Source organism: Fragaria vesca, linkage group LG4 (genome assembly GCF_000184155.1).
Source record: "Fragaria vesca subsp. vesca linkage group LG4, FraVesHawaii_1.0, whole genome shotgun sequence".
Taxonomy (NCBI): Eukaryota; Viridiplantae; Streptophyta; class Magnoliopsida; order Rosales; family Rosaceae; genus Fragaria; species Fragaria vesca.
Genome location: NC_020494.1, coordinates 4,025,530 through 4,036,839, shown reverse-complemented (window position 1 = coordinate 4,036,839; position 11,310 = coordinate 4,025,530). Strand labels below are relative to the sequence as shown.

The 11,310-nt window shown below is 36.4% G+C and overlaps 2 protein-coding genes across 2 annotated transcripts in view; both read left to right on the top strand.

Moving 5' to 3' along the window:
• LOC101302931 (probable polygalacturonase At3g15720-like) overlaps positions 1-6,141 on the top strand; it is a 10,844-nt gene extending 4,703 nt beyond the window's left edge. Inside the window, exons 2-9 of the mRNA XM_004297857.1 lie at positions 2,881-3,021; positions 3,239-3,367; positions 3,466-3,633; positions 4,698-4,905; positions 4,975-5,056; positions 5,207-5,318; positions 5,421-5,537; positions 5,872-6,141. Coding sequence (XP_004297905.1) covers positions 2,881-3,021; positions 3,239-3,367; positions 3,466-3,633; positions 4,698-4,905; positions 4,975-5,056; positions 5,207-5,318; positions 5,421-5,537; positions 5,872-6,141 — 1,227 coding nt within the window. The remainder of the gene's footprint in view (positions 1-2,880; positions 3,022-3,238; positions 3,368-3,465; positions 3,634-4,697; positions 4,906-4,974; positions 5,057-5,206; positions 5,319-5,420; positions 5,538-5,871) is intronic.
• A 578-nt stretch (positions 6,142-6,719) lies between these two features.
• Positions 6,720-11,110, top strand: LOC101302645 (probable polygalacturonase At3g15720-like). Its single transcript, XM_004297856.1, has 9 exons — positions 6,720-6,787; positions 8,632-8,770; positions 8,918-9,046; positions 9,136-9,303; positions 9,784-9,991; positions 10,104-10,185; positions 10,281-10,392; positions 10,487-10,603; positions 10,838-11,110. The coding sequence occupies exons 1-9, from the start codon at positions 6,720-6,722 to the stop codon at positions 11,108-11,110; spliced, it is 1,296 nt and encodes a 431-aa protein (XP_004297904.1).
• The last annotated feature ends 200 nt before the right edge of the window (positions 11,111-11,310 follow it).

Sequence of the window (11,310 nt, the reverse complement as noted above, 5' to 3'; positions counted from 1 at the left end):
AGAGAGAGAGAGAACGTAAAGCCCAAACCCCTAGATTACATGGACATCCTAAAATAATACCACGATTCTCCACAACCTATGTACCCTAACAAACACCAATAAGCAAAGAGTGTACGAATGACTACTTTATTTGTTTTTCCACTGCAGTAACATAATAGAAAGATCGCTAGATATGTAACACGAATACATGTCTTAGTGTCCAATTAATCATCTTTCCAACTATGTTGCCGTGCAGAAATAAATCCATTGACACTCAATTTCATTATGCCCCTAGGAGTTAACGTCCATTCTATCAAACAAACAGCTTGCCGCCTCACTAGGAAAATCAAGCTAGGCACACAGAGTGTGCATTCTGGGACCAAGCCCAATTCGTCCTACCATAAAGTCGTAAGTCATTATTGTTGGCATGAAGCCAGTATTAACAATAAGTAGAATATGACAAAACATGACAAAGAAATAACATGGGCCCATATCAAAGACCCAAACCCAAAAACTACCAAGTCCAAGTCCACGGTAACCGAAGTGAAACCTGCCTTACTGCCAGTTCACCTGCATATCATCCCACCGCCAGTAGCATCATCGGCGTCCCTTACTATGAGCCAAGAGTCCTCCATCCCACCACCATTCTCGAACCACCAACTAGGAATGCTGCCTTTACCACCATCGCCCACCCTTCAATCGAACCCTAGCAACCCAAACCAGATTCAAGACTCTCGATTTCATATGTGCTCCATAGAACCTGACAATGCCGCCACATGTTCCTCGCCATCTGATTATGTCTCATAACATGCCACCTAATCGGTCCACCTACCAGCCTCTGATGTCCACCAGCCACCACCTCCTCCCCCTAACAAAGTGCACAAACGTTCTGCACATCGAAAAAACTCCTATGCGACCATGATGTTGACTCGGTAAATCACTGAACACGAGGTCGTCTAATTGGCCCGTTCGACAACGACGCCATATATAAGGGCGTGCCGTCGGACAAGGGATAAATCTTGACTGTTGAGACCTTAGCGATCAACGCTTTAGGTCAGAGAGTCCTAGTTTACAATTTTAAATTTTATTAGTTTAGAAGGGTCAATTTATATTAAATTTGTATTACATGCATCATAGGTAATTAGGAAAATAAACTTTTTCCTAAAATTGAGAAGTCTCGATTGACCATTCTCGCCCTAGGCTAGCTATGCCTATGGCATATATATGTACTTTCTTAGTGATGCTTAATTGTTTTTTTTTAGAATTGAAATTTGTTTAGTCCTTATGGTTTGAAGTCGACATCTGTTTAGTCTTTGTGGTTTTATTTTAATCTGAATAGTCCTTAAAGTCACAATTTTTCATCCAATAGTCCTTATGGTTTTATTTTAATCTGAATAGTCCTTAAAGTCATGATTTTCATCCAAATAGTCTTTTCGACAATTTTCTCAGTTAAAGGCCATAAAGACTATTTGGATGAAAAATCATGACTTTAAAGACTATTCAGATTAAAATAAAACCATAAGGACTATTTGGATGAAAAATCGTGACTTCAAGGACTACTCATATTAAAATAAAACCATAAGGACTAAACCGATGTCGACTTTAAACCACAAGGACTATACAATATTTTACCCTTTTTTTTAATAGAACTTGAGACCCCGATCTATCTGGGTGCCTCAATTAAGATATTATTATCAAACAAAAACATAGGGGGGAGGGGGGACATAGAGCCTGAACCCCTAGCATTATTATACATATCTTCGAAAAGAACATCTCGAATAATAACAAGTGTTTCTTCAATCCAAAACAATATAAACCACTCAAACTAGCAAGATGGGCTAATCTATGAGCCACACCATTTGTTTCTCGATATATATGTCGTATGGTAAAAGAAAGAAAAGAACTCGCGTACCTTTACCAATCTGTCAAACTCCGAGAGATCCTCTCTCTCCCCCGTAAGGGCATGAACTAGTGCATAACAATCTGATTCAAGCTCTATATCATCCCACTCTTGATGTACAGCCATTAACAAACCTGCACGGAGTGCTTCCACCTCAGTTTGCAACGCTGACATCGTATAGGGCAGAGGTTTAGCCAAGGCCGCTCTACACTCGCCATTCTCATCTCGGATCACCACTCCAACTCCACCATGACCCAGTTCTCCATGAAAGCTACCATAAATGTTGATCTTGAGCCTCCCTGTAGGCGGACATACATTGCTTTATATATATGCGCCACACATCCGAATTTAACCAAATTTAGCAAAAATTTCTTCAAGTTTATTCTTAGCATATTATATATTTGTAAACAAAAAGTATCAAATTGATGTTTCCATATTTTAGAAATAAATCTGGTGTATTGCAACGTCATAATACTTAAGGTTGATAAAATACAGTAATTATTAGGGAAAAAAGTTGAATATTGGAAATACAAAGGAATACTGATTGAGACAATAGGAATCCGAATGAAATTCAGCTAAAACAAAATGAAATTATCTTACCGAAAAAAAACAAAAAAAAAAGTAACCAGAGATACAATCTAAATGAAGAATAAGAAACGTCTAATTTAAGGATTTTAGACTTTGTTAACTAACGTATTATGTATACGCAGAACTATACTAATTATGTATTTAATTATCATTACTTCTAAATCCCAGCAAAAATTGAGAAAATACATGCATGGCCAACTCGAGTGAGACTATAAAAGGGCTAAAAAGAATCAGGTATATATCCATTGTAGTACTAGTATTGTCTAGCTAATTTGATCATTTGGGTGCAAAGAGTTAGAGAACATCTATAATGGTATACTATTGGCCGGCCACTAGCTAGGCATCATTTCTTTTCCCTTCTTTTTCCTCTAGTTCAAGTAGATTAACTACTTAATTAATTTTTCTTTATACAGGGTCTTCCTTCACTACTTCACTCTCTTGTGTTTTTATGGATTGTTGCTTCGTCTACTTTTGGCGTTGGTTATGGCCAAAATGGTACTCTCAACCTCCTTGATTTCGGCGCCTCCGGCAATGGCGTAGCTGACGATACTGAAGTAACTGATTTTTGTTAAATTGTTCCTACTTGTTACTCGTGTGTCTACAACAAAAGCACAATAATTTAATGTCACTTATTACATTGATTGTTATAATTAACCAAAACATTAATACTTGTGCACAGTTTTAAGTCGCGAGTAAATTTTTTGTAACCTTGTATTAATCGTTAAGTAACACATGATATTTATATGCTAATTGCATCTCTGATTTGTACAGGCTTTCGACACTGCATGGAAGACGCTTTGCTCTACCGGCCAAACCTTAAACATCCCTGCCGGGAAGACCTTCGTAGTTAAACCTCTTAAACTTGAAGGTCCTTGCAAATCCAGTGGTGTTGTAATTCAGGTAATCAAATTATGTGCGATTTGGTATCTTTATTCAAGTAATATTTCTTCTAAAAATTGAGACTGTCTGAATAATTTTCTATGATCCTCTTTGATCAGATTGATGGGAATCTTGTTGGTCCGCCCACTCTTGGCGAATGGCAAGACGCGTGCGCACTGAAATGTTGGCTATGCTTCATGAGCGTGAACGGCCTCGTCATCAAGGGGAAAGGAGTTATAGATGGCAAGGGCTCAATTTGGTGGAACCAAAAAACGCAATCCATAGATGTAATAAATCTATCATTTTCTAGAAGAAACTCAATCCATCAAAGTACAAATTAGCTAAATTGACATATATATATTTGTCCATATAATCGTAGCATTTCTTGAAATACATTATGCAAAAATTGGTATAGGTTATATATATATATTGATGCATGAAATACTTCAAATAAAATGATTGAATGACATTTTATCCATTAATTTCAGGAGGCTGCAAACAGTTGCAAAGCACCCACGGTAATAACATTTTTCTTTTTATAAATTAGTCAGTCTACATATAAAGGAACAATATTAACATAATGAGAAATTTTAAATACACACCCTTAATCTCTTAATACACACCTTTATTATTTTATGTTTCTATTGAGATTTTGTAGGTAAATTAAATAACCAAAACAGACATCTATTATTTTAAAAAAAAAATAACTCTAGAAGTATTCTTTTCAACGTCTTCTACCCTAAAATCGTCGAAAGCATGTCTTCTCCCCTAACCCCAACTCTTCTCCACAATTCATTTGGGTTGTCTTTTTTTTTTTGTATCTGTATCAGTTTTAGTTTGATCTTGCATATCATATTGTCGAGTGCTGCATCTTTATCATGACATGTTTTATCGAATAACTAGCTATCTATGTTCAATAGCTACTGTACTTCTACAGTTCTATTAGCGTGTGAATTTTAAAAACTTGTATTGGTGATTTGGAGTTGGGATATAACAATAATCATTTGATTATAAATTGAATGATGATAACCAAAAATTTCTAGCAAAAATTAGACGAAATGATATGTAAAAAGAGGTACCAAATGGTAAATATACATTAATTATATTAAATAATAGAATATTTCATAAATTAAGGGCATTTTAGACAGTTTGGGATGTGTATTAAGTATAATACTGAAATGAAAAACTTGATAGGTGGTGTATTAAATAAGGGGTGTGTATTAAGATATTAGGGGTGTGTATTTAACATAATTTGTACTATATTGTCGAAAAAAAAAACATAATTTGTACTATTTTGCTTTAGTTTTGGAGTTGTCAAAAAATTTCAAGAATTTTTTTGCCCTTCTTGTAGGCTTTATACTTCAACAAATGCTATCAACTTCAATTATCAGGAATTACTTCTCGTGATAGCCCTAGAGTCCATATATTTTTATTTCGCAGCAATGGTGCACATATATCAAACGTTCATGTGAGCGCACCGGAAAATAGCCCGAATACTGATGGCATCGACGTCTCTGAATCAAGCCAAGTAACCATACAAGACTCTGTTATCGGAACTGGTAATTCAAGTTGATGCTACTCAAATTAGATTATTGTTTGTTTATTTATTTCAAATACTCTAACTATAGGTGATGATTGCGTTGCAATTAAGGGAGGCGCCTCTTTTGTAAACGTAACTCATGTGACATGCGGACCAGGTCATGGTTTCAGGTAGCTAAAACTCCAACTTTTTTGTTGATGATATTGGAATAAATCGAACCTTGCGGCCTATCATAATTCTGAAATGTAGTGTCTCAAATAACTATAACAATAGCTAATTATTGTGTTTGTCCCTTTAACCCTTTGTGTGTTTTTCTCTAGTGTCGGTAGTTTAGGGATGATTCCATCTACTGCAGATGAAGTCCATGACATATATTTTCAGAATTGTAACTGTGACAAAACTATGAACTGCGCAAGAATTAAAACATGGATGGTAATGATATCTGTCAAATTATTACTTGCAACTTTCATGGACGTAATGTATATGCTTTTTTATTTATTTTTCCTGATGATTTCTTCATCGTTTTTCTTCAAGGGAGGATCTGGGTTTGCCAAAGAGATTTTCTATAATCAGATGACCCTTCAACAGTCACAAAATCCAATTTTGATTGACCAACACTACTGTGATGGCGGACATAGTTGCACAGTTATGGTAAGAGTAGTTATAGAGTTAGAAATGCCCGGTTAAATTGAAAATTAAATGAAAAACAAAGCGAGGTATTTGTGTACATAGCGGCTTAAAGTATCAGAACAACCACTATTGAAAAAATGAAACTAGACCTCCCCAATTGAAAACTTATATGTTATACTTTGGTACATGTATGTATCAATATATGCAAATACTTTTATTCACATAATGTTCATTGCATAGAGAAATTGACATAATGTTTATTGCATTGAGAAAAAGTTTATATGAGAGACATGTTCTTAGAAAAATTGACATATGTATGTATCTATTTTTTCTATCGGCACATTTATTTATACAGGCCGGAGCGGTGAAAGTTAGTGACATAACATTCAGTGGCTTTACCGGAAGTTCAGCAAGTGAGCAAGCAATAACATTGAATTGCTCGGACTCGGGTTGCCCCAATATTCTGTTGGATCATGTCAGCCTAACTTCTGGGATCGGAAAGCCACTTCGTTCTGCATGTTACAAGGCTACTGGAAAAGCTAGTTTTACTGATCCTCCAGTTCCTTGCCTAAACTCGAAGCAAAATCTGGCACCAGTGATGGCACCACTCCCAATCACATATTAAAGCCACACTATTCTTATTACGACAAACATGATATGAAGTTTCACTGAACTAATACTTAGGATCCTTATTGCTTAAGAGTTGATCAGTTCACAATTCATCATATGTACATGGAATTGAAGTGTAGTATTGAATTAGATGTAAGAATCTGGTTTTGCTTGTATTAGGGAAGGAAACCCCCCATGAAAAATAATAATTGAACCAGGAAATAGTAATTGTTGCTCGATCTTTTTTTCTAATTTTATCGTACAAAAAAATGGCGCCGTATGTGAGAAACAAATTTCCTTAAAAGGTGACGACGGGAGCTTTACCTCAGGAATTCTCTCAATTCTGTCACTCAGGACTCTGAGAGTGACAAAAATACAAACCCCAAAAAATAAATAGGGGTTCAGGTAATGTAGATTAGTGTTCCTTCTTTTAGTAAGTGCTATTTTATTTTTTTATTTATTATTCCTAAATCCTTATTTATCATAATTATGAGACTGGTGACCGTAATAAATCTTTGAGGCTAGTAGCCGAAGTGAACTTATGAGGCCGATGGCCAAAAAGGATGAATTGTTGTTTGTCAAATTCAAAGGAATATGGGGGCAATTCCAGATCTCATGTTGAATATGAATCTTAACCTTGAGGAAACCACTGGCGAACGCAGGTAAGGGCCAGTGGGTGCAGCTGCCCCCAGTCGGATTTCAGTTTTGCCGAACTGACGCTGCTGGGTTTCATATTTTGATGTTTTTTTCAAAGTTTTTGCCCCCACACCTAAGATTTTCTGATCAAAGTAACTCTCATTTGCCCTTTGATTTGATTTTTTATCATCTCTCACATCATTTCATCTTCTCTTTAACCACACCGTCTAAGGGGAATTCATTTTATATTGGTCATTTGTGTTGAGAGCCCCAGTAAACAACACACCACCAACCATCTGCATGCCTCTGCACTAGAAGAAGGCAGCTCTGCACTAGGATAAGACATGGGTACGGTACAGTATGAAATGGTTTTTTTTGCCCCCACGTCGAAAAATTTCTGCGTCCGCCATTGGACGAAAGAGTCGAAGCAGCCAGGACTCGAGGAAACAATCAGGGTGGCTAGGGCCTAAGGAAAGATTTGGGGCGGCCAGAGCTTGAGGAAATATTCAAGGGAAGAGTCAACACAACTAGAGATCTGGAAATAAAAACTATGCTAAAAGCATGAGAAATGGCCAATGTCTGCAAATTTACCATGCTGAAAGCATGAGAGAAATGGTCGATGGCATGCGAATAAAAACGACCTATGGCTTGCTAACGAATCATGCCAAAAGCATGAGAAACGGCCAATGGCCTGCGAATGTAAACGACCAATGACTTACGAATATAAACGGCCAATGGCCTACGAATATAAACAGTCAATGGCCTGCGAATACACTTTGCAGAAGCATGAGAACGGCCGAATAGACGTGACCATTTTCTCCTTCATTGTGAACCCCACACACCCTCCCCCCAACCTTCTCTCCCAACGGTCAAGCCTCAAGTCAACGATAGAACTAACCTTCTTGAATTTTCTAAGTTGGCAGTCCGAACGTATTAGTGGGTCAAACTCCTCAATGGAATTTTACCGCACCAACAATCTTCGATTTACTTCAACCAGCAACCATATCCGACCCACCAAACTTTGAGCACTAAGTGCCGCTCCGTCCCGGCAAAGACCCATTTCCACTCCTATCCCAACCCGCCACCATGACTTAGCCACATCCTCCAACCCAAAAAAGGGAACAAGCACATCTGCTGATCCCAACCACTGATCTTTACATGCACCAATGATGCCATCCGCTCATCTGGCTGCACCAATCGTACGCCGGCTAAGCCATAGGCCGTCGCCAACACCGAGGCGAAACCAGACAAGCACCAGCAACAATGGCGACGTCCTCTAGGGCTTTTGTCTTCTAGGACACTAGCTAGAAAAATATTAGATAGAAAGCGAGTAGATATGGTGCGTTACAAACTTACAATGTTGTAATAAGCATACTTTTAGTTTGATAAAACACCTTAATGTGATTGTCTTACCGAATAAACAAAATTTAGTAAACAAAAGTTCGATTTCGCAAAAGAAATAAAGATAGAATCCAAATGAAGAATAGATACTGTGTATATGCAAACTTGTAGTCTTGTAGAATGTATATTTGACCGAAGAAATGTCTAGTTAGAGATTTTAGACTATCAGACGAGTTAACTGATGTATAATGTATACATAGAACAATATTTATTAGGTATTTAATCATCATTAATTGTTATTCCTAGCATACATAGATTACAAAACATGCATGTATGGCCAACTCTAGCGAGACTATAAGAACGCTATAAAGCTTGTCTATTGTGATATTGTCTTGTTAATTTGATCATTTGGGTGCACAAACCGAGACAACATTCACAATAATGGTACGCATGTATACGTCCTATTTGGATTAGGCATTACTATTTTCCTCAAAGAATAACATTTCTTTCTTAACTTTGCTCTATACAGGGGCTTCGTTCACTACTACACTGTTGTGTTTCTATGGATTATCGCTTCATTTAGTTTTGGCAATGGGTATGGTCAAAATGGTACTCTTAGTGTGCTTGATTTTGGTGCTCATGGCGATGGCGTAGCAGATGATACTCAAGTAACTATTTAACTTTCTCATCATTCGTGCTATTTATGTACAGTCTATAACAAAAAAGCACGTTAATTTTGAATCACTTACGAATCTGTGAAATTCTTGTTACTTCACAAATCCTTAACACTTGTTGTTTCTTTGATTTATACACAGGCTTTCATCAATGCATGGAATAAGCTTTGCTCTACCAGCCAACTCCTAAAAATCCCTGCAGGGAAGACCTTTGTAGTCAAACCTTTTGAACTTTTAGGTCCTTGCAAATTCAGTAGTGTCATACTTCAGGTAATCAGAAGTGTGCAGTTCGTTATTTCTTCCTCAACTAATTGTTTCTTATCCAAATTAAACTCTTTGAATGATTTATGTTTGAACAGATTGATGGGAATATTGTTGCTCCATCCACTCGTAAAGGATGGGGCGATGTGTGCAAATTGGGATGTTGGCTATGCTTCCGAAACGTGAAGGGTCTCATCATCAAGGGGGGAGGACTTATAAATGGCAAGGGTGCAATTTGGTGGAGCCAAAAAACCCAATTCATAAATGTAACAAGTCTATAATTTCCTAGGAGAAAACCAAAATACAAATTATTGCTATAAATTGACAAATATTTTGATAAAATTGGTATAGGTTTTTTTTTTTTTTAAACTTTTTTATTATAAACTCACGCACCTTACATACGTCGGTAAAGTTTGAATCCATGACCTCAACATTGTTGGTTAGCCTACCTAATCAACTAAGTCATAGCTCACCGATATATATAAAATTGGTATATGTTATATATGCATATGCATGAAATACATTACCCCTTTTGTTTTTTTTTTGTAATTCAAAATAGATTGATTGAATGACTTATTATTTATTTCTTTCAGTAGACTAAACAAAGTTGCGAAGCACCCACGGTAAATTTTTATTTTATTTATCTACGAGATGAAACAATATTAACATGAGTTTGTACTATTTTACTATAGTTTTGGGTTTTGGAGTTGTAAAGAATTTTGAAGAATTATTCTTCTTTCTTGTAGGCTTTACACTTCATCAAATGCGATCAACTTCAATTATCCGGATTTACATCTCGTGACAGCCCTAAAATTCATATATTTATATACAACTGTCATGGTGTACGTATATCAAACATTCATGTGAATGCACCAGAAAACAGCCCGAATACTGATGGCATCGACATCTCTTTATCAAGCCAAGTAACCATACAAGATTCGGTCATCAGAACAGGTAATTCAATTCAAATTGTCACTTTGGCTATAATCTTATTATTGAATAAATAAGGTAGCTCAACTAATTAAGATTATAATTCATGTTATTTGATATTCGGTTAATTCTATAGGTGATGACTGTGTTGCAATTAAGGGAGGCTCCTCTTTTGTAAACGTAACTCATGTGACTTGCGGACCAGGTCATGGTTTCAGGTAGCTTAAATTATGTCCCAAAATGTAACCTGTCTTAAAAATACAGTAAGAATCATCAATGCCATTAACCTCGTTTTGTTTTGTGTTTTGCTTAGCCTGGGCAGTTTAGGACAAGATCCAACTACTGAGGACAAAGTCGAGCATATATACTTTCAGAATTGTAATTGTGAAAGAACTATGAACTGCGCAAGAATTAAAACATATATGGTATATAAACATCCATATACGAATTTGATAATTTCAACATTCATAAACATAATGCATATGTTTCTTGCTGATGATTTCTTTGTTTTTCTTATAGGGAGGAGTCGGGTATGCCAGGGAAATTTTCTTCAAAGGAATGACCCTTGTACAATCAAGAAATCCTATTCTGATTGACCAACACTATGTAGCTGTTGCAGCTAATTTCCCAGCTAAGGTAAAACTCATATATGAAGTGAAATATGCATGAATTATTATATGCAAGTGCTTTTAATTGAGGGAATGTTCATATCAAAGAGCAACGACATGACCCCTCTGATTTCGAAGGAAACATTATGTAACAAACAGGATTAGTAGTAACTTTTCATTAAGAAAGCTTCACAAATAAATCATTGAATTATAGATCATCTAATTTTCTTTCTTTTCTTTTGTTATCTACATATATATACAGAATGGAGGGGTGAAAGTTAGTGAGGTAGAATTCATTGGCTTCACCGGAACTTCATCGAGTGAGGAAGCAATAACATTGGATTGCTCCGACTTGGGTTGCTCCAATATTTTGATGGATCATGTCATCCTAACTTCTGCAACCGGAAAGCCACTTAGGTCTGTATGCCGCAAGGCCACTGGAAGAGCTACGTTTACTAAGCCTCTTGTTCCTTGTTTGTCGGGGAAGCAATCCTTGTCACCGACCATTGCACCGATCTCTGTCGACATGCATTAGAGCCAGACTAAGCTTATAAAATCAAAGTTTCACTACTCTATACTATACTACTATGTAGAATCCTTGCCTAATAGTTGGTCAATTTAGAATTCATCAATCACCTAAAAAGATCGTTGGATTGAAATTTATCTTCCTGTAGTAGGAAAGGGAATTATATATTATGCTCAACTGGAAAAATAATTATGCAAAAATCATGAAAT

Coding starts and splice junctions, on each gene's coding strand:
- LOC101302645 (XM_004297856.1), top strand. CDS start 6,720: ATGGGGGCAATTCCAGATCTCATGTTGAATATGAATCTTAACCTTGAG. Junction 8,771..8,917: donor GCGTAGCAGATGATACTCAA/GTAACTATTTAA, acceptor ATTTATACACAG/GCTTTCATCAATGCATGGAA. Junction 9,992..10,103: donor AGATTCGGTCATCAGAACAG/GTAATTCAATTC, acceptor TTAATTCTATAG/GTGATGACTGTGTTGCAATT.